At 33.3% G+C, this 24,596-nt stretch overlaps 1 protein-coding gene across 1 annotated transcript; it reads left to right on the plus strand.

Annotated features, from left to right (window-relative positions):
* On the plus strand, positions 18,515-22,220 carry LOC107618986 (11-oxo-beta-amyrin 30-oxidase; the record flags this gene model as incomplete). The annotated part of the gene is made up of 5 exons (XM_016321184.2): positions 18,515-18,551; positions 19,003-19,220; positions 20,296-20,537; positions 20,861-21,248; positions 21,402-22,220. Coding segments are annotated over 5 exons (1,311 nt in total), but the record flags the coding sequence as incomplete, so codon positions are not given.

Below are 24,596 nucleotides of genomic sequence, written 5' to 3' on the forward strand. Positions count from 1 at the left end.
AATTCTTACTACAAATAATTCACTATTTGCAGATTGCGTGGGGTGTTGCTCTATCTTATAGAAAAGGAGATTGGAGCAGCAAGTTCAACTTGAAAAAAGAGAGACCGAGCTAACAATCATATTTTACACAATTTATGAGGATTCATGTGCATACATTGTACTCCTTTTCTCATTGCTGATTTTGGTTTTTTGTGAATCTTGCTTGTTAGTGTGTGCTAGTGAGAGCTTATACTTGTGAAAAATGTTCTTGGCATGCAGAATTTTTTGTAATAGAAAAAGGCTGTGTGTGTTGAGTACTAAGACAAAAAGAAAAGTCATTGTTAATGTCCGGGATTTTTGGTTCTTGAAATTGTCATTGCTTGATGAATTTGTAACTTGGATATTGATCATAGTTGAAAAATCTCACCACAAATTGTGATTGGGACCAGATGTAGGTTTTATTTTGGAGCTGAACCAGAATAAATGACTTGGGCGATCTTCTTTTAACTCTTCTTCATACTTTAATTAATAGTTGCATGCAGAAGTAATTGTTTTAGTTTATCTCGTGCATAGGTATGAGACAAAAATGAGCTTCAATTTTCTAAACAAAAATGAGAACCTCAATATTTCAGAAGAACTCCAACTTAGCATTGCCATATAGCTTAATTTATCTTCTTTATTTTTTCTTTTTATTTTTTGTACTAAGTTCTATTATCCCAGCATGCTCAAGTTGCACAGAAATTTCTCTTATACACACTTACCTACTTCACGAGTTCTTGTGTTTAATTAGCCATGGAAGCTTTTTACTACTTTCATTCATATATATCCGTTTCTTCTCTACAAACAAGTAAAAAAAATAAAATAAAATAATGCACCTTTACACTATGTTTGGATAGAAAATAAAAAATAAAAAGAAACAAAATGGGAAGAAACAAAATAAAAAGAAAAGTAATTTTTCGTTGTTGTTTAGATGAAGAAAAAATGGATAAAAGAATAGGTAGAAAATTATATTAATACCCTTATCTATATTATATATAAATTATAATATATTAATGTGACACAGAGTAACTTTGTAATTTTACCCTTATTCGCAAATTTTTCTTAGTTTTTTTTCTCATGGATAGAGTGAAAAGTTAAATATGGGTCCCATGTCATTTTTTTCTCTTTCCACCCAATTTTCCTTCTCATCCATTTAAAGAAAAACTAAGATTTTCATTAATTTTTCTTCTTTGCATTTTCTTTCCTTTTAACTTCTTTTGATTCAAACACAGTGTTAGAGTCTGTATTCCATAAAAGCAGCAACTAGTTGAGATCTGTATTTTCTTATGAAACTCGAACACTTCGTTGAGTTGTCATATCCACGTACCAGACACATTTCGGACACGATTCTCATCGACACTCGCCTAATACACGTGTCTATGTTCAATTGTGTCTTAATATAAAATAAAAAATTCTTTTTCGGACATGTTTGGACACACCTAAATACCATCACAAGTCAACATGTATGTCTAGCCTTAGTGTTCATGCATCATAGGGAAGATTCATAGTTTGAACATTGAGCAATAAATGGGAAGATTCACTCATCTTCGTGATGTATGTTTTTAAATCTTCTCGTCCAGCACACCTTTGATGTCATCACATCTCTTGATTTAGTTGGAGCTGCCTTTCAATCTTTCCGATGTTTGTTGAGAAAGAAAAAGGTCGCTTTCCGTTGCTATTGGAAACATATCAATTTTTATGCTTTCAAGTCTGTTACATAGTTGAGATATAATGTTGTCTTCTTTGCAAATATTCCAATCATCTCCACCGCTTTGTGCAGAATGTTGAATGCTATAAGATGGTCAAAATTTGCTTAACTTCCTGATTTGTGTGCAGTAATGATTCAATTTTTTTGCTTTTGTTTCTTTTTTTTTCTTATTCAAAAACATAATTATTACACACCATGTTGTTGAATGCTGATAAAAGTCTATTTTACTTTTTGTTCTCTTTACTTTTAACATTCAGAAGTTTGTAGCATACTAAAAGATGCAATAGATGCCACAAAATGCAACTTCTATTCTTAAGATAAAAAAAATGAAATTCTCAATATTTTGATGCAAATTCTAAGACTATGTAACAATACCATTATACTAGCTAACCATGAAAGTTAGTGGAGTAGACAATATAATTGTTTAATAAGAAACTCACCCTGCTTGTTTTTCTTAGTTTAAAGCAAAGAATTTTAACTTTCTTTCTCATACCACAGGTTTGTATATGGGGGAAGTGTTTTCTTCATATCAGTAACATTGAATTCGCATGGAGAAGCAAGAATAATAGGCCAGTCTCTGCCTCTGTCACGTGTCCCTCTATCAAGTAACAAGCACTAATTATATGCGCTTTACATATCTTTACTTCTGCGTAGCTTCTCTATTTGATTTCAATTTGTCTTCCTTTCTTGTTTAATTTTATTAAATAGGTATGCATTTTTGTATGAGAAGGGTAAATTCATTATCCCTTCAAAATGCCTTTCCACGCACCTTGTGGATCCATGTGTATATATTGATTTCATCAGAAAGGAGATTATATTTTACAGGACCAGCAACTAAATGAAGGATGAAATGGAATCACTTCCAATGGATGTATGTAATTTCTAATATTTGGAGACTGAAAACGGGGCTTTCTACTACTTAATTCATAGCTGGTGTTTCAGGTTTAACAGTTGCTATGACCATTGTAACAAATGATTGTTACCAAGTCAATTCATGTTTGTTAAGAAAAGGGAAAGCTATGGAAACCTGTTATTGCTACCATTGTCAAGGTTTGTCTAAAACATACTAAAATAAATCCTGCGAGAATGAATATTAGTTCTATACAACCGGTGGAGGCCAAGCAGTTTCAATAACTTGCACACAAGCTAGGAATGATAGATATCCATCCACCAACTTGAGGGCAAGCTGAGATATGTTGATATCAGTTTCCAGATTTGTTTGATTCTACTGATATGAGTCTCTGGACAGAGAGAGAGAGAGAAAGAGGGGGAATAAAAACATAAATCTGGCAAGTCTTTAAGTATACAAGAGTCAATCTCCTTCAAACTAATAGGTGGAGTGATTATTTTACATTTGTATTAAAAATCAAAATCCTTAAGAAACAAAGATGGCATTCTGATCCTCTATTTTCAGTGTATGAAAAGGAGATTGTATTGGAAAAGAAATCTTAAGCTGAATGTAAATGATCTCACTGTTACAAAAGGGAGCTATGCTCCTTCAGGTGCTTTACCTTGCTAAATGCCACCTTCATGGCAATCACTGAGGCTTCATCCAAGTATATTGCATTGTACCGGATGAATGACCATAAGTTCTTCCCGATAAGCAAATGAAAAGCATCATCTATATGCCTCCAAATCAACTCAAATCTTATCCCTCCCTAAGTAATGGATATTTTCACATTACAGTACCCCAACAGGTACGTATATGGATGGAATTTGCAAAGTCAACCTTCTCATATTCAGACAATGGAGGAGAGAATATAATAAAGTAAATTTTAAGAAACTGAATAAGATAATTGTTTTGCTGTGCTAAATTTCATAATCCAAATCAGCTCACAGTTTAGTTCTTTGTGAAAATCCTCCACTCAGAACATGAGAAGGGAGTGAAATATTTCTAAAAGATATGAACATTTGCCCGGATATGGCAATTGGTAAGCTAACATTATAATAAAGTAGAAACTAGTATTTAAAAAAGAAAAAAAAAGTTTTCAATACTAAAGATCACAATGTCTATTTATAGACTGAAACAACTGTTTTAGAGAAAGATTGAAGATAAAGTATAAAAGGCAGAGAAATAGAAGATTTTACCTTCTTCAAAACATCTTTATTGACCCGGTACTCCAAGGCAATCAAGTGGCCAAACCTAATATTATTATTTGAAATATCAGTAGCATCTCAGTTCATAGATTTTACAATATCTAAGCCTTATCTCACGAGGTGGAGTAAGCTAAATGGATCAAATAAGTTTCCTGTCATAGATCAATTTATAGCAATCATGTAGAACAATTTTGCACTCTCCAAATGGTTAACTAACACGAAATTTTTCTATAAGAAAAATAAACATGAAAAGATCACAAGGACCAAGTTCCATCCAGCTAAGGAAGTCTTCAGTACGACATATATCATCAAATCAATCTAGCATCTAAGGAGTCTAGATGCATTTCAGGGCAGACAAACATTGTGCTCTTAAATTCTTAATAGAACAATAATGCAGCATAAGAAACATCGAGCGACAGGCAATGCAATACAAATACTGAAAGACACTTTTCCTTGTATAAGGCCATAAGGAACAGGGACACTACCCCCTATTGGGCGTTCAACGCCAAGGGTGGGTACCCCTTCTTGGCGTTGAACGCCAAGATTGCTGCCTCGATTTGGGCGTTCAACGCCAGGGATGAATACTCCTTCTTGGCGTTGAACGCCAATGACATTTCTCTTTGGGCGTTCAACGTCCTCAGAGATGTCTTGGATAGCAGTTTGATATCCCTCTGTTAGGTTTTCTTCCATAGATCTCCTGTTGTACTGAGGTTGGGTGTTTAATGATTTCCTACTCCTCAGTTGAATAGCCTGGCATTCTTTTGTTATCTGCTTAGATAACTGCTGCCTTGTTTGACTCAGTTGGGCTTCTACATTCCTGTTAGAAGTCCGAGTTTCTCCACTACAAGAAAAAAGGCCTGTCGGCACCCTTTTTTCTTGCCACGCTTTTAAAGAGTGCCCAAAAGTGGTCTATGGGCACTCTTTTGCGAGGGTGGCCACTGGTTTGTGATTTGGCCACGCTTTTTTTACCACGCTTGAAAAGCATGGCCATAGAGAGAAATCGGCACGCTTTTATGAGGGTGGCCACTTATTTGAAATTTGGCCACGCTTTCTTACTGCCATGCTTGAAAAGCGTACCCATAGAGAGAAATCGGCATGCTTTTACGAGAGTGGCCACTGATTTGATATTTGACCATGCTTTTTTTTGCCACGCTTTAGAAAGAAACCGGCACGCTTGAAAAGCGTGGCTATACCGTGTTGATTTTGGCACAGTAAAAAAACGTGCCGATAGAGTTCCCTCCCCTAAAATTTAGTTTTCCACCTATTTTTTCCACACTTAACCTTTTTTTCTAAGTTATCAAATTTTACCCAACAACACACACTAACTTATAACGCAACCGGCACGCTTTAAAAGCATACCCATATCCTCATCTACCGACACGTTTTCTAAGCATAGCCGTATCTTTTCGTACTTATAAATAGCCACGCTTTTAGAGCATAGCCATATGTTTACCCTATTGGCACGTTTAAAAAGTGTAGCCATATCTTTCCTTATCGGTACGCTTTTAAAGAGTACCCAAAGCATACATTCTGGAACGTTTTAAAAGCGTACCTATAGGTTAAGACCTATGGCCACGCTTTTAAGTGTGACAAGAAATGAAAGCGTGCCAACAGAAAAAGCGTGCCGATAGATTCACAAAAGCGTGGTGATAGAGCAACCGGCACGCTGGCGGATGTGACCCTTTCAAAAGCGTGCCGCTAGCTCAAAAAGCGTGTCGAAAAGCTATCGGCACGCTTTTTCACACTTTTCGGCACGCTTTTAAAGCGTGGCAGAAAGCTTATTTTCTTGTAGTGCTCGCAAAGCCTCTTGCAATTCCAGTAGTTGTTGGGAAAGGGCGTGTAGCTGCTGAGTCAATGGGCCATCCTGTTCTGGAGGGTTAGGTTTAGTAGATATTGCCTTAACCTCTCCTTTCATAGAAGTCTCAGTAGCTGAGTACAGATGCTGGTTAGTGGTAACTGTCTCAATAAGCTCATGAGCCTCTTCAATGGTCTTTCTCATATGTATGGAACCACCAGTAAAGTGGTCCAAAGACTTTTTAGCCATGTCTGAAAGTTTATAGTAAAAGATGTCTAGCTGTACCCATTCTGAAAATATTTCAGTGGGACATTTTCTTAGCATCCTTCTATACCTCCCCTAGGCATCATGAAGATATTCATTGTCCTCTTGCTGGAAGCCTTGAATATCCGGCCTTAACTGGGTTAACTTGGGGGAAAGTGTTGATTTAAAAACTTATCTACTAGCTATTTCCATGTTTTCAAGCTAGATTTGGGCTAGTTATCCAACCACCTCTTTGCTTGGTCCTTTATAACAAAAGAAAAAAGCAAGAGTCTGTAGACATCTTGGTCTACTCCCTCACTGTGTACTGTGTCAGCATTCTGTAAGAAATCTGCCAAGAACTCAGTAGGTTCTTCTTGTGGAAGTCCAGAGTACTGGCAGTTCTGCTGCACCAGAGTAATGAGTTGAGGGTTCAGCTCAAAGTTACTTGCTCTGATGGGAGTTATACTAATACTTCTTCCATAGAAGTCAGCGGTGGGGGTTGTATAGGACCCCAGAGTTCTTCTGAACTCTTCATTCTCATTTTGGGTTTATGGAAGAAAGGTAGGAGAAGTAGAAGAATTAGGGATACAGATGTAAATTATAATTAAAATATTTTTATTTTTATTTTATTTATTAATTTAAATTTGAAAATTAAAGCTAATTAACTAAAAAGATTTGAAAATTAAATGATGAATTTTCGAAAAAAGAAGAGAGAGAAATTGAGAAGATATTTTCGAAAATTAGAAGAGAGGAGAATTAGTTAGGAAGTTTTGAAAAAGAAGAAAGAGAAAACAAGTAACTAATTAAGAAAGATTTGAAAACCAAATAAGATAGAAAATTAGAAAAGATTTGAATTTAAAATTTAAAATTAGAAAAGATAAGATAGGAATTTGAAAATATTTGAAAAAGATTTGAAAGAAATAAGATTTGAAATTTGATTTTTGAAAAAGATTTGATTTTGAAATTTAAAATTTGAAATTTGAAATTTTGAAATTGAATTTTAAAATTTGAATTTGAAATAAGATAAGATAAGATTTTTGAATTTTAAAGAAAGATAAAAAGATAAGATAGTACTTTGAAAAGATATGATTTTTGAAAAGATTTGAATTTGAAATTTAAACTAAGATAAGATAAGATAATAATTTTGAAATTAAAATTTGAAATCTTTTTTATGATTTTCGAAAATTAAAATGAAAGAAAATATATTTTTTATTTTTTTGAATTAATGAAAAAGAGAAAAAACAACAAAAAGACACCAAACTTAAAATTTTTAGATCTAAGGCACCTAGAATTAGAAAATTGCAAAGAAAAACGCAAAAAGACACCAAACTTTAAAAGTTTAAGATCAAAACAAGAAGAAAAATAAAAACACTTTGAAGATCAAGAAGAATACCAAGAACAAAATTCAAAAAATTCCAAGAAAACAAGAACATGCAAAGGACATCAAACTTAAAAATTTTGAAAACCAAAAATACCAATTTCAAAAATTTTAAAGAAAAGACACAAGAAGACACCAAATTTAAAGATTGATACAAGATTCAAACAAAAGACAGTATTTTTGAAAATTTTTAGAAAAAAGACTCAAGAAATTCGAAAAAGACTCAAACAAGAACAAGAATAAGGACTCAAAAAAAAAGATCAAGATTAATAAAGAAAAGAAAAGGTTTTTGAAAAAGTTTTGATTTTTTTTCGAAAAAAAAAATTAAAAGACTCAAACGAAATTAAAAACAATACCTAATCTAAGCAACAAGACAATCCGTTAGTTGTCTAAACTCGAACAATCCCCAGCAGCGACGCCAAAAACTTGGTGCGCGAAATTAGACTTCGCACAACTGAACCAGCAGGTGCACTGGGTCGTCCAAGTAATACCTGAGTGAGTCAGGGTCGATCCCACGAGGATTGTGATTTGAATCAAGCTATGGTTATATTGTAGATCTTAGTCAGGTGGATAGAAAGGTTGTTTGTTTATTTAAACGCATAAAAAGAAAATAAATAAAACGTTACTCAGTTGATGGTGAATGCAATGATATGAAGATAGTTAAGGCTTGGAGATGCTTTGTTCTTCTGGATCAATTCGGTTTTATTGTCTTCTTCAACTGTGAATGATTTCTGCTATGGCAAGCTGTATGTGATCAACGCCTTTCTTGAGAGGTCGCCAATGCTCCTCTAGATCTGAACCCCAGGGTTAGTGCGGATCCATTCTGATTGAGGGTGAAGCTCCTGCAGTCCATTCTCCCTAGTGATCTTACTCAAAACGCCATAGACAAGGTCGAATCTTCCAGATCAGAGAATGTTTCGCCTTTGGTTCTAGCCTTTACCACAAAGACACTAATCTCCCCATGCCTCGGCTGAATTGGTGTCTCGAGAAGTCCCCAACGAAGTTGTGGATTAGCCATCTAAGAGATGTATAATCAAGCTAGTGGTTCATCATTGTCCTATGAAAGACTCACTCTGAACGCATGTAAAATGAGATAACATTGTGCCGGTTCAACGCATTCATATTGATGAAGAACGAAGATACATTTTAGAATAGCGAATCAAACACGAATTGAAGATAAACCAGTAATACTTTATTAATCCATAAAACTCATCAGAGCTCCTCCCCTTAACTTAGGAGGTTTAGAGACTCATACTGATAGAAAATACAATGTAAAATGTGTAAAGTGTCAAAGGGTCCTGAAAAGTGTAAAAGTTCTCAAATAAATACTAGACTAATGACCAAGGATTACATAAGAAGGGTAAAACAGTCTTTTAGCACAAAAATCCACTCCTGGGGCCCACTTGGTGAGTGTTTTGGCTGATCTTAATTGAGATGCACGTGCTACGAGGCTTCTTGGGCGTTGAACGCCTGCTTGGGGGTCCTTTGTGGGCGTTGGACGCTGGTCTCCTCCTTGTGGGCGTTGGATGCCAGAATAGGACTGGAGGCTGGCATTGAACGCCAGTTTTGGGCCTTCAATTCTGAGGTAAAGTATGGACTATTATACATTGCTGGAAAGATCTGGATGTTAACTTTCCATAGTCATTAAGAACGCTCCATTTGGAGGTCTGTAACTCTAGAAAAGCTCTTTCGAGTGCAAGGAGGTCAGATCTTGACAGCATCTACAACACTTTCTCTGTCTCTGAATTAGACTTTTGCTCCAACTCCTCAATTTCAGCCAGAAAATACCTTAAATTGCATAAAAACACATAAACTCAAAGTAGAATCCAAAAATGTGAAATTTTCATTAAAACCTATGAAAACTTAATAAAACTTAAACAAAACATACTAGAAACTATATGAAAATGATGGCAAAAAGCATATAAAATATCTGCTCATCATCGCTCTCTAACTCTTGTACATCTAGTTGTTGTGTAAGCTTGCGAAATACATGGGTAAAAGAATTATATCGGTGCAACAATTGTTGTAGTTTCAAAACTAAACTTTTATGTAGTTGTGTGTTCTCCAGCTTCCTATTTTGTAACTCGTGTTCAATATCGTATATATACAATTGGAAGAAGTGTGATCGTGTCCCTTATTCCGGATAAAATTCTTCTATACTGTGGTACATTGATCTTTGAGCACGGAATGTATATATACCATGGGTTGCTGTAGCTAATTGTTTGTCTATGTGTACTCCGCATTAAGTAAAAGAAAAAATATGGTTGTAACCACAAATATGTTTCTTGAAATGATTCCTTTCTACAGAAAGTTCTGAGAAGATTTCAAGTAATTCCCAAAAAGTATTTTTATGGAAAAGAGACTTTTCTCCTATTGCAACACATGTAAAATGTTTAATGGTAAAATGGACGTGTATTACAGTGGGTATGTGTCTTCGGAGTGGATAATGTAGTTTGAAGCATTGTTGTATTCTCTTGAAAATTTCAAACACAATTGTGGGATGCTTGGACATGGTGTCTAATTCCTGCACTTACATAGGTAAATAAAATATTATGTTTTAGATTTTTTTTTTCAACATGTGCCAATAATTGTATAGTTAGGTACTCGAGAATAATTCATTGATTATTTCATATATTTCAGATAGTGGAATGAAGAGTGATTTAAATATGAATACAACTTTTCAATTAAAAAAAGTTTTAAAAAAATAAACGTAATTTTCAATATTATAGTGTCTTTTTCTAAATTTTTTATTGCCTAAAAATATTATAAAATTGTAATAGCTTAAAATTTTAGATAATATATGAGATGAAATATTCAATAGAGTAGATTTTTATTCTGAACTATACTAAAATATATTGAAATATACAAAGAGTATTTTCAGAATGATATGTTTGTATTGTGTGTTTTTTTTTTATTTTTTTTAAAAGTTTTGAATATCGTCTATTAATTTGTAATATTTTTAATTTATTATGATAAATTAACGATATGATGAGAATTTTGTTTGTTACAATTGCATAAATATTTTAAAAAATGTTTATTTATTGTACTTAATTTTGTTTTTTATTTGGGTGTTTATGTTAATATTTTTTCATTATTAAATTTTAATTTGATAAACCAAGGGTTTATTATTTAGTTACTGGAACTAAATTGAGATTTGTTTTTTATCACTAAATAATGTTATGTGTATCATAATTATTGTCATTGGATAATATTTGTAGTAACATTTTTTAGTCCGTACTTAAATTACTTATTCAATAAAAATTTGTTCAATAACTCATAAATATATATACAACATTATTTATGTTTTTAATTTGGTAATTTTTAATTTAGTTTTTTTTTTTTGTGACTGAACATAACATAAAGAAAAAAGACCTAAGAAAAAGAGTAGTACTCCTCTTTAATAATAATGTCTAAATTATTAGGAGGTAGTAACCACTCTAGATACACCTGCTTATTTAAAACAGCTGTCTTAGCCATTAAATCAGCCGCTCTGTTTGCTGTTCACTGGATGAGCACTAAAGTAGCTGTCTAATTGCGCTGGAGCATCTCTTTGATTTTGTCAAGCAGATCAGAGTCATTCTTAATCATGCTGGTTGTGCCTCGTGAAACAAGAAGAAACGCGTCAAGATTATCAGTTTCACATATGACCTCTTTGCACTCGCAATCCCAAGCCATAACAAGCCCTCTCCAAATAGCATGAAGCTCACAAAAGAGAACACTAGAAAGAGGTATACTGGCAGAACAACCTTTTATCCAAATTCCCATGCTATCTCTAATAATACATCCAAAGCCAGCTAATTGCTCATTTTCAAAAACGCTTGCATCGCAGTTCACTTTACAGACATTCATTGGAGGTGGTTCCCAGTTATATTTCAAAGAAGAAGGAATAATATGTTTTTGGTTGATAACAATATTAGAGAAATCTCGAGCAGCATGTTTAACTAAGTGAACAATTTTCTCCTTACTCCATGGATCATCTTGGTGGAAGATGTCATTGTTCCTATCCCTCCAAATCCACCAAAAGGCCGCTTTTTGAAACTGGTAACTAGCTGTGGGAACTCCGTTGTTGAGGCAAAGCCAGAGCAGACACTTTATCTTCTCTGGTATTCTCAAGCGCCAAAGCCAAAGCCAATTTTCATTATCATTCCAGCCAAATTTCTTCTTCAATAGCCATTCATACCCGCTTTTAGTCGAGTAGGTGAGAGTATTTGAGTTTGTCCAAAACTAACCTGTTTTATCTCCTGCCTGCTTGATAGGATCAAAGAGCATCAAATCAAGTTTAACTTCTTCCGGAATCATTGTGCAAAGAATATCCCACCGCCAATGCCCAAGGTGCCAGACATCTCCTAACTTCAAGTGAGAATCAGAAATGTGCACAAAAGGAACCAAAGGAGCTAGCATTCCGCATGGTCGCCAAGCATGATACCAAAAGGATTGAGACATCCTGCCTGTACATCAATCAAAACCATCACGAAGCTTTTCTATTGTCTTATAAATCGCTCGCCAAGTGCTTGAAACATTATTAGAAAATTTGGGTGAAAATTCCTTCTATTAGAGATATTTCTAGAACAAATAGCTTTAGATTTTTCAATGTTAACCTTCATACCTGAAGCTTTACAGAACAACTCCAAGGTGTGCACAACATTCTGAACTTGACTTTTCTTCGCTTTACAAAAAAGGAGGAGGTCATCTGCAAACATCAAGTGAGAAACTCTAGGTCCCCCTCTAGAAACAGCCACACCATCCCAAATACCCTCGTCAACTTGTTTGGAAATGAAGCACGCCAATCTCTCCATGCACAAAATAAATAAATACGGAGAAATTGGATCTCCTAGCCTGAGCCCTCTGCGAGGTTGGAAGCTGTCCAATCTATTCCCATTCCAAAGGATGGAAAGATTTGAGACCTGAACACAATTCATTACAAGCCGAATAATTAGAGAAGAAAAGCCAAAAGATTCAAGAGTGTGCTCAAGAAAATTCCAATCAACTCTATCATAAGCCTTTTCTAAATCAATCTTAAAAGCCACAGCTCCTTTTCTAGACTTTGTCTGCTTAAGAAAGTGAAGAACTTCTTGGGCGACAATAATATTATCAGGTGCTCCTCTACCATGAATAAACCCTCCCTGAGTTTGGCTAACAATCTCATCCAAAAATGGTCGTAATCTATTAACCAGCACTTTAGTCACTAGCTTATAAATTACATTACAAAGGCTTATTGGCCGAAAATCCTTCAATCTAGTTGGAGGGTCGCACTTAGGGATAAGAACAATCAAAGTTTCCAACAAAGAATGGCTTAACGTCTCCCCTAAGAATGCTTTCTGAACAGTACGCCATACCTCATGACCCACCACATCCCAATATTCCTTGAAGAAAAAAACTTGAAAACCATCCGGCCCAGGAGCTTTGAATGAGCTCATATTATCCAGAGCTTCTTTAACCTCCAACATTGTTACTGGTTTAGACAAATTATCACAAGCATCCTGGCTAAAAGATGGCATAGGAATTTCCTCCATGCAATTAACCTCAACAGGCTCAGTAGAACAAAAAATATTTTTGAAGAAATGAACAACCTCCCTTTGCAAAACTTCCGGATCATCAGACCAAGACCCATCACTGACTAGCAACCCATGAACCTTGTTAGATTTTCTTCTAAGGATGGTTTGCATATGGAAAAAGCTAGTATTTCTATCACCATACCAAACCCATTGATCTCTTGACTTCTGGTACCAAAGCAATTCTTCCTGGGCCAAAACTATATTATACTCAGCTCTCAATTCTTCCTCTTTGTGCTTCAGAATCGGATCATCGTCAGCTTCCATTTTCCGTTGAATACGATTCAAATAACCCTCCAATTCCCTCTTTTTAATAAAAATATTGCCGAAGACCGTAGAGTTGAATTCCAACGAAGCTTCTTGGACCCCCAGCAACTTCCTATGGATGCCAAAGTCTGTACGATCCCAAGATTTCTGAACAATGGCCTTGTAATCAGGATACGTTGCCCATGCTGCTTGGAATCTAAAAGGCCGGTTTCCTTTCTTGATAGGAACGCCTTGACATCGGATAAGTAGGGGGACAATGATCAAAGTGGGAACGACTGAGAACTTCAACAAAAGCTTCTGGAAAAAGAAGGCGCCATTCTGTAGTACAGCAAGCTCTATCCAATCTCTTTGCAATTTCTTTGTTTCCTTGAATTTTACAGAACCAAGTAAACCGTCTTCCAGAGGTTGTTAGATCAAAAAGACCACAAGAATCTAGAGTACTTGCAAAGATACTACTGCGATTTGAATAGAAATTACCCCCTTTCACCTCATGAACACTCAAAATATCATTAAAATCCCCAACCACCACCCACGGGTCCTGAATACACAAACCAATATCAAGCAGATGACTCCATAATTCTACTCTATTAGTGGCTTGAGGGCTGCCATAAACCGCATTGCAGATCCATCTTCGCCCACCACCATCAATTTCCAAAGTTACACATTGATTCATAGCCCAAAGAATTTTACAAGAAAATTTTAAATTAGCAGAGAGGAACCAAATTCCTCCCTTGTGTCCAACAGCATCTACAATTCCTACAGGATAATAGCCTAATCTCCCCCAAAATTCTTTCATAGTTTCAAACCCAATATGAGTTTCCACAAAAATAAAAAAAGTTGGTTGAAATTTTCGTACCAACTCCTTACAGTGCACCCGAGACATCTTATTTGACGCCCCCTAACATTCCAACTAATAATATTTAAATGGTCACAATCCATAAAAATAAATTAAATAATTGGAATGTTTAATCATTCTACCTCACATTGATGGACCCCTGTCTCCAAGTGTCTCTTTGTGGACTTGCACCGCAGAACCATCATTCGTATGTTGAGGTTGGGTCTCCAAGTTTGTTGTTGCACTAACTTTATCAAGCTCTTTTTGTATTCGAGAATCCATTGACAATGCTTCAGTAGGTGAGTTTTGAAGCGAAATAGGACGCTGCCTTTTGTGCCCTGCTTTAAAAAAGGGAGTACTCTGATCCTTAAAAGTCACCTGAGTTGTTCCCAAAGAGTCAAGCGTGGATGGAGGATCTTTCTTTTCCTTAGGCCCCACCTTTGCATTTGATAAGGACTTCACCTTTGCATTTGATGAGGATCCAGCATGCATGTTATTAGACCCAAAAGAAAATTTCTTACTCACCAAATTGGAGCATATTGCTACATTGGCTTTTTTTGGCACCACATTGTGACCTTTACCCACTTTTTCCTTGCCTTTTCTACTAACTGTAACCCATTCATCCTCTTTTGCACGAGTATCCCTTTCCATACGTGAGTCTTGCAAATTATCATGCACAAGATCTGTTGCACCATGCTTCTCCATAATTGGAATTGATTTGGCATTAATTCCAAATTCAAAAGATAAATTTTGATTTTTTACTGGGATTTGACTACCTTCCACCGTTTTCTTGTTGTTATCTACAGGAAAAAGTGACGGCAAATTTTTCTCCTTCACCGTACTTTCCTTCCCAATGCCATTGTTGTTCTCTTTCACACATTCTCTTGTGACATGCCCAAAGCAGCTACATTTTTCACAAATTAAATTCAAGTGCTCATATTCTATGTCATACATATGACCATCAACTTGAATTTTTTTTATAACTGGAAGTCCCAAGTTAATTTGCACACATGCTCTTGCATACTTTCCCCTCTCTGCAGACTTGGTGGCTAAGTCGATGCGGATCGGTTTGCCAACAGCTGACGCAATCATTTTCATGGCTCTCTCTTGATAATAGTTAATGTTTAAACCTGTGATTCTTATCCAAACCATGGTAGACCCAAAAGTGTTTTTACAAGGTCTGAATGAAGAACTCCAAGGTTTAACCGCAACATAGCTTCTAGTAATCATCCACGGTCCTCCAAGGAGAACTTTCTCTCTATCCTCCAAGAGATCAAATTTGACTAAGAAATAGCCAAAACCGACATCTAGTACCTCATATCCTCCTTTGGTTCTCCAGACGCCTTTAAGCCTGTGCGTGATCGCTGTATAGCTAAAATTTTTTCCAAGAACTTTGATCACGATGGCATCTTTGTAGGGCTCTGCCAATATCTCTTTTGCTTCCTCAGTGAACGTCACAGTTGGTATCTCCAAATCACCTTGCTTACCAACTACGGTGGCCATCTTATCCCCATCAAGAGAATCAGCAACCTCCAAAGCTCTCATTGCTGAGGCACCAACAACTTTATCTCAACGATATCCGCTGACTTTAAGTCTTGTTACCATCTCCTTTAATCCCCCTCCTTTTCACCTGATGCATGCCCCCCTCCGCTCTCCCCCTTATTGCTTCCGCCGACATGGCCGGCTGCCTCGCTATGTGCCACCCTCGAAGACTCTCCCCCACTCTCCCCACTCTCCATTTCACGTACTCTCATGTACTCTCTCGTACTAGGGTTTAATTAGCGAATGAGATACTCAATGCGTAAATTTTTAATTTAGTTACCTATTGACTTGTAATATTTAATCTAGTATTTTTAAATTTTTTTAAGAAATTAGAATACATTTTGTCATGACCAAATTTTACTATTTATTAAATTCTTTTTAAAAGAATTAAAAATTAGTACTTAGAATAAAATAATTGTGTAAATTAAGTTAATTAATTTTGTTAATCTTCTATATTAAGAAGATTTAGGTTCAGTTTGGTAAACAACTTAATTAAACTCCTTTTGAAAAAATAGTTTAAGCAATAAATGATTATATTAAAAGTAGCTTATAAATAAGTTATTTTGTGTTTGGGTTTTTAGTTCTAAAAGTGCTTATTTTATAAAAATGTGATAAAAAGTAGTAATATTATGAGAGAAGTCATTTTTTTTAAGTTCTCTATAAGCTCTTAAATAGCTTCTTAGAAAGCTGTAATTTGGTTTTGAAAATTGTACCAGACATTAATACTACTACTTTTCATAAGTTAAAAGTTAAAAAAAGTTACTTTTGAAACTTTCCATACGACCTTTTAATGTATAGGGTATAGGCAAATTACATGTTTTAAGCATATATGGTACTAATTAGTTAGGTCATCACTAACTATTATCATGTGTTTTCAGACCTATATTTTTAAAGAGCAATACAGATAATAAGCATAATTTGAATTCATGAGAAAAAAATTAGTTATCATAATAAAATTAACTTTTATATTGTGTAAAATAAAATATCGGTAATTTTAATTATTTTAAATTTGTTTAATTTTAGTATGTTTAATATGATAGATCTTTATTCTAAAACAAGAGTATGTATTTTTAGAATGATACGCTTCTATCATATTTTTTTCTATTGATTTTTTTCAAAGGTTTGAATCTCATCTATTAATTTGTGACCTCTTTTAATTTAATTTTTAATTTATTATGATAAATTGATAATATGATGAGTATTTATACACTCATTTTATTTGTTAAATTATGTATCATTTCTATTGTAAATGAAATAAATAATACGACACAAAATAATAAAGAATAAACTATTATTTCTATCCATAAAAGATGAAAACACTGAATTGAAGGGAAGAGAAGAGAGAAAAATCATTCGGGTACTCCTTGTCCTTTGTCTCTCTTATTTGATGCGGTTGTTACAATGACTCCCAATCTCGTCGGTGTCGCGTCACACCTTCTTCCTCTTCTTTCTCTTAGTTTGGAGTCGGTAGTGTCGATAATGATGGTGGTGGTGGAGGGTGTAAGTATGATGACATTGTACATTTTAGTGGTGTTAAAGATTTAGAGAGTGTGTATATGTGTGTGCGAAGAGCAATTTGAGATTTTCAGATAATTTTTTAGGATTTGAATAGTTTTGTCGCAAAAAATCGATTTTCTATAGGTATAATTTTAATTTTCATTTTTTATGAGTAAAAATATCAACATTTTTATTTTTTATGAGTAAAAATAATAATTTATTCAAATCATAAATTATATTTAAATTTTTTTTCTTTCTCAGGACTTGTGTGGGGCCTAAAGCAAGATTTCATTTCGATATGAAAAGTTCTTAATAAAATATGGAGAATAGTTTTTATTTTTTGGTTATTTTTTTATTAATAAGATTCTCAAAATCAAATCAATTGTTTAAAAATTTAAATAAAGTTTTAATGCCAAAAAAAATTAAGTAAAATTTAATTGAAGTTAAATTGGATATAATAAAATAATATATTAATATATAAAAATTATTTTTTTTAAATATTTATCTTTTTGTAATTATATTATATCTTTTATTTAGTTTAAAAAGTTATAAAAGATAGAAAAACATTGTTATAATTTTCGTAAAATTTAAAAACTCTCTGTGGTAATAGTATCCTATGCTGTTGACTGTTTAATAAGGTATCATGTGCGATAATCTAGAATTTAATAACAACGTTAGAATCGACGATCGATGAAATTATAACTATTTTTAATAATGTCAATGTAATAAAATTAAATTTATCTGAGAAGAAAACTAACCATCAGATAAACAGACAATAAGCTAAGATTTGAATACTTGTTAATTTATTTTTTCTTTCAATTGTTTCGATCATATAGAAATGAATAAGAATTAGTGTTTTAAGTTTAAGGAATAATACTCGTACATTAAAAATTTTATATACACACGTGAATCGTTTTTTTTTAAGGTTCAAATGCTGATAATATTAAAAATTCTTTTATGTATTTATATAAAAAGTTAAAAAGTTATCCACCTAAATTTCTAATCTCAACAAAAATCTTCTTTAAGCTTACGTATATTCCTATAAGGAAAAGTCTAGGGCCAGCAACTTTGTTAAATTTTGGCCAGCATATAATTAGTAAAGAAAAGTGAGTCATTAGATGAAATCTCACACCATTAAAATTATCATTGATGGCTATTTGATGGCTACAAATCACAAAAATTACTGGTACCCTAACATTTCTCTTCCTATAATTATACTAGGTAGATATCATTAATCACTAAAATTAGTAGAATTTATTGTTTTTAATTATCATTTTTAGTCATTAATTCAATTTTTTAGTCTAATAATCTAATAATATAATTTAGCCTACATTTTTAAACATTAATAATTAATTAATAACTAAAAATAATAAATTTTAATAATTTTCTAAATGTAGAATGTGATTGTAACCTTATAAAAGGCACCGAAGTGGCATAGGCAAGTATCATCCATGTGAACTACATTAATAATTTCCTTTTTGTTTTCTTCCTTTGTCCTTTACTTTCTGGCTCCCTCTTCCACAACCCCAAAGAAACAGGAACATGATAAGAGTATCTTCCCCAACTGCAATATGTTTGATAATCTTTCTCTTTTATCCATCACACTGTTCAAAAATTTGGTAATCTTATTTATCTTTTATGTTGAAGATTTAATGTTATTTTCCTTTTATGTATAGAATTTTAGATCCAAACTTCATTATTCTCAATGTAACAAGGAAAAAAAAATGCTGTTTTTCTTTTTTGAAAGCAGTTACTTTAGCTATTTATTTTTTTTTGGTGACTACTTTAGCTATTTATTTAATCCATATATCGAACTAACTTTTTATTTAAATAAAAGAAATATGTGATTTTTCAATTCAAACAAAACTGGAAAAAATTACCTATTTATGTTTCGTGATTGATATTGGTGTATGATGGCTAATATATGTAAACCCCCCTCCCCTCTCTTTTTCTAAATTGGGTAAATTTGGTAAATCATATATTCAATTTATTTAAATAAAAAAAAAAACCTATTAGGCAGTTGTATGAGTTATATAACACAGATCATCAAACATGTCCATGTATGTGTAGGTAAGAATTCTTTTGTCTGGGAAGGGACAACACCAAAGGTCATAATCATAAATCCTGATCAAATCAAAGAAGTCTTTAACAAGATCAATGATTTTGAGAAACCCAAGTTGAGCCCTCTTGTCAAGTTATTGAGCGACGGACTCATAAATTATGATGGCGAGAAATGGCAAAAACATCGAAAGATTATCAACCCTGCTTTCCATTTTGAAAACTTAAAGGTAATATATTTTCTTTAAGAAGGATGATTTATCCTCTATTTGATTACTAGATATAGAAAAATTAATTATCTTTAATACTTCGAGTTTTAAAACTATTTACTTTTTTTAATATTAAAGATATGTTTTTGAAAGTTTGTTAAGTGATGAAATTAATATTTATATTTAAATTTGTCCAAGTTACGCTCTTAATTCAATCTAGTCTCTAAAGTTTTGGTTTAATCAATTTAATTAGTCTTTTAATTTGGCATTTGTGACTTATATTAGTGTGTGATATTGTTTTTATCACAGATTGGTTAATAACATTCTAAAAGGGACTATAAATTACCACATTAAACTCTCAAAAGATATGGCTAAAGGATTTTCTATGAAAAAAGCTTTTCACATAGAAGAAGAAAAAATGTGAATCTGTAAAATTGATTATTAGAATAGAACACTACCCTTTACACAGGTGTTCTCAGATTTATATATGCTCAGAAGAAAAAATCAAATGACTCAATAACTAACACCTAAATACCTACCTTCTTATCACTTAGTAGCTAGGTTATACTTTCTTGACTTTTCTTAAGTTCATCTTGAACTTGTTTTACAATACTACCCTTAATAGTGGCAATTGAAATTTGTTTCAATTTGTTTCTTACGAATTCTTTAAAACTTTAATTTTAATTAAGGGTTTCAAAGGCTTCTTAGAAAACAAATTGAGGTAAAAAGTTTCAATTATCACATCAAATAGCCATTATGAAGTCTACTGTGGTAGTCCAATCCATATCCCAGTACGTCATTAGTAATTCTGTGACAAAAATAGAGTCAAAGACTAACGTAAGTTATAGATGTCAAATTGCCGGATCAAATTAAAAATATTGAAACTTTGGGAGTCAAATTGAGACACAACTCTAAAGATTAACTTGAGTATTAACTCTTTAAGTGGTACTCACATTACTAATTTTTTTTTTCATTTATATTTACACTTCACGTTTGTTGTATAATTTTACAAAGTAATTATTCTAAAATTATCATATATTACTTCATAGTCCATATATATTTGATTATTCTTCTTTTCACCCAATCATGTCTATAGGTAATGTCATCAACCATATCCGAATCCTGTGATGAAATGGTTAGAAAATGGGATGCGATGCTGTCTTCCGAAGGAAAATGTGAAATCGACGTATGGCCATTTCTTCAAAATTTGACTTGCGATATTATTTCCAAGACAGCATTTGGAAGCAGCTATGAAGAAGGAAAGCGAATATTCGATCTTTTAAGAGAACAAGCTGGACTTATTATGAAATTACGAAATGTCTATATTCCCGGATGGTGGTAAGACTATTAATATAATAGTTATAAAAATTATTCATCTTTTTTCTTTCTTTGGTGAATATATATGTAGGAGCCAAACTTACATATACGCCTTGAAAATTAGTAGTGATTTCACACATTATTACTAGGGATACCCCATCAATGTATACAAATTGATTTGGGAGGATAAACTAAAGTATGATATAGTATATACACAAATTAGAAACTCTTGCCCTTAGCAATTTAAGTGAGGAATATGTGTAATAATAATGCGGATTCTGAATTGATATCCACTGTAATTAGGTAATTGACTGACAAGAATATAATATGTATTTAATTCTTAGGTTGATACCAACAGCTACGCACAAGAGGATGAAAGAAATTGAAAAAGATAAAAAAGCTTCGCTCAAGTTTATCATCAACAAAAGAGAGAAAGCAATGAAGGTATGGGAAGTCATGAACAAAGACTTATTAGGCATACTTTTGGAATCAAATCATAGAGAAATACAAGAACATGGAAACAACAAAGCTGCGGGAATGACAAGCCAAGAAGTAATGGAGGAGTGCAATGCATTCTACCTTGCTGGCCAAGAAACCACCTCAGTTCTTCTAGTTTGGACAATGGTACTATTGGGTAGGTATCCTGATTGGCAAGCACGTGCTAGAGAGGAAGTATTGCAAGTTTTTGGCGATCAAACTCCGGATAGTGAAGGGTTAAGTCGCCTTAAAATTGTAAGTATGACGTGATTCAAACCCAAAACCTTCAAGTAGGTTCCCTATGTTTTTTCTTAGCTGCTTATCTGTAACAACTGACAAAATTCAAACCTAAAACCTTATGCATACTATTCACATACTCCAGCATTGCTTACACCTTTTCTTTCACAGATGACAATGATTTTATACGAGGTTCTAAGGTTATACCCTCCAAATGTTTACTTCAATCGTGCTGTCAACAAAGATGTGAAACTTGGCAACCTTTCCCTTCCAGCAGGAACACAAGTTTCCTTGCCAATACTCTTGATTCATCATGATCGCGATATTTGGGGCGATGATGCAACAGAGTTCAAACCGGAAAGATTCTCTGAGGGAGTTGCAAAGGCAACAAAAGGCCAAGTTTCATTCTTTCCATTCGGATGGGGACCTAGAGTATGCCTTGGGCAAAATTTTGCTTTAATGGAAGCAAAGATGGCTTTGTCATTGCTCTTACAACGTTTCTCATTTGAGCTCTCCCCATCTTATGCACATGCTCCAACTACTGTACTCACTCTCAATCCAAAGCATGGGGCTCATGTTATCTTACATAAATTGTAGCTTTATCTGATGTTTTGGTCGTACTGTTACATAAATTCATCAATTAGGTGGCGTACCGCATATTAATTTGGGTTTATGACATACCAACTTGTCTGTGTATTAAAATATCGGGTAATGTTAGGTAGACAAAAAAAAAACAGCCAGAACTTGTCTTATTTAGCATTAATTAATTGTCGCAACAATTATTGAATGCTAAATAAGGCAAGTTATGTCTGTTTTTGGCTGATTTTCTTTGGTTATCAAACATTTCCGTAAAATATCGTATGCATATTTTTCACATAAAATATTTTTTGTTTGGTGTATCGTGTACTTGTTACCTATTGGAATGTATTACGTTTCATGTATCCATTGTAGTACATTTTGGAGAAGTTTTATGTTATTTGTTTTTCCTTTGCATGTTTTTTCTTTGAAGTATGTCTAGATATTATTTGTACATTAAAATTAGTTATTAAAATCAGTTACTAATATATTTGTATATAAATATATGTGTGGTTTAATTTATTTTCAATATGTATTTATATTCTAGCATGTATTTTATACTGGTCCGACTTTGATGATTGATTTTAATATACACCTAACATAACTCAATGTTTGAAGTCCTTATTAAACAGGGAAATAAGATATTAAGAGGCTTTTAGGGAATCTCATTAATTAAGATGAATCTGAAGTCAATGTTTGAAGTCCTTATTAAACAGGGATATAAGATATTAAGAGGCTTTCAGGGAATCTCATTAATTAAGATGAATCTGAAGTCAAATCGCAACTTGGCTTTTAACTGGTTCTATAACAATGAAGGAATAAGAATATAATAATAAATTGTAATGACTGAATTATTACCTATATTATTTTTTATTAGTAATAGATGTAGGCTCAATTGTAACTACTTTAGCATATGCTAATTAAAATAAAAATTAGTTTAGCTTCTAGTTATTGAATGTATAGCTGTAATTAATTTTATAGTGAGAGTACATGTTAACGGTCTAAAAAACACTTTTTTTTTTATTTTTATTTTAAAAAAATATAAAAAAATAAAAAGAGTTTGTTTTCTTCCTTTCTCAACCTTCACTCTTCTTCTCTCTTTTTGGTTTATCAAACTATCAACATCACTTTAGCTCAGGGCATGAGATTTATTCATGGTGTGGTGAGCATGGAGAACAAACAAGCTATGAGTCAAATTAATTGAGATCTAATCGTTGCCAATGTCGTTGTTTTCTTTCTTTTTCCAATTTTTCCTTTGAATTGAAAAATAAGTTAAGTGTATAAGAGCAGACACTCAGTTAGAATTCACTCAATTTTTTTTTGCATCAACTGGCATTCTACACCAAACTTTTTGTGTAGAAACACTAGAGTAAAATAAAATTGTAGAGCAAAAATACCAACACATTTTAGGTATTGCTAGAGCATTGTTATTTCAATAAGAATTTAACATTATTTTTGGCAATACACAATAGCTTACGCTATTCACCTAATTAATAGGTTATCCAACACTAAACTGGATAGTGCTAGTCCTTATAAGCTTTTGTGTGGTAAATTACCCAATCTTTCATATTTAAGAGTATTTGGTTCTCTCGCATATGCCTCCACTTTAATAAATTCAAGAAAAAAATTAGACCCAAGAGAAAAAAAAACAGCATTTCTCGGTTTTAAATTAGGAACAAAGGGTTTTTGATTTATTGATTTAAAATCAAAAGAGATTTTCATATCTAGAAATGTAACCTTCTATGAAATTCATTTTCCATTTTCACATTTCACTAGCACTGATATTCCTGCGACACCCATTCGTACTCCATAATGCATTGACTTTTTTCAATATGATACACTATCCACACATCATTTGCAATCACCTACACATACTACACTTACAGATTCAAATGAACATCTCTCAAGCTCAATGCATTCACCAATTTTTTCACACACTATTGCAGCTACTAGCACACCAAACACTAACATTATTGCATCTGCATCACTAGAAAATATGAAAGAATCAACAAACTACCTGCTTATTTGAAGGACTACCATTGTATGATAACCTACGCAGCACACACTAACAACTTTACTAACTCTAGCACTTTATATCCTATCTCCTAGCACTTGTCATATAATAAACTAACCCCAGGTTATAAGTCTCTTTCTCTAGCCATCATCTCAAATCCGGAACCTAGCGCCTATGAGGAAGCGACTGCACATGAATGTTAGAGAAAGACCATACAAGCTGAATTGGCAACTTTGGATCAAAACAGAACTTGGTGTCTCACTGAACTCCCAAAAGGCAAGAAGACTGTGGATTGCAAATGAATTTTTCGAATAAAATTCAATCCTGATAGCATCATAGAAAGGCACAAAGCCAGGCTAGTTGCAAAAGGATTCACTCTAAGTGGAAGGAATGGATTATGGTGATACTTTTAGTCCAGTTGTCAAAATGAATACTCTACAAGTAATGTTAGCATTAGCCGCGGCAAACAAATAACATTTAAAACAGCTGGACATCAATACTGTCTTCCTTCACAGAGATTTGGACAAGGAAGTTTATATGAGGATACCACTCGATTTGGATGTGTCACAACCAAGTTTGGTTTGCAAATTGTAAAAGTCTATATATGGACTTAAGCAAGCAAACAGGCAATGAAACATTAAGCTCACTCAAACTCTTGTTGATGTTGGTTATAAGTAGTTTTTTTTTAATGATTATTCCCTCTTCATCAAGAAACAATCTGAAAGCTTCACACATCCTAGTATATATGGATGATTTGGTTTTAACTAGAGATAACA

The sequence above is a fragment of the Arachis ipaensis genome, chromosome B09 (assembly GCF_000816755.2).
Source record: "Arachis ipaensis cultivar K30076 chromosome B09, Araip1.1, whole genome shotgun sequence".
NCBI lineage: Eukaryota > Viridiplantae > Streptophyta > Magnoliopsida > Fabales > Fabaceae > Arachis > Arachis ipaensis.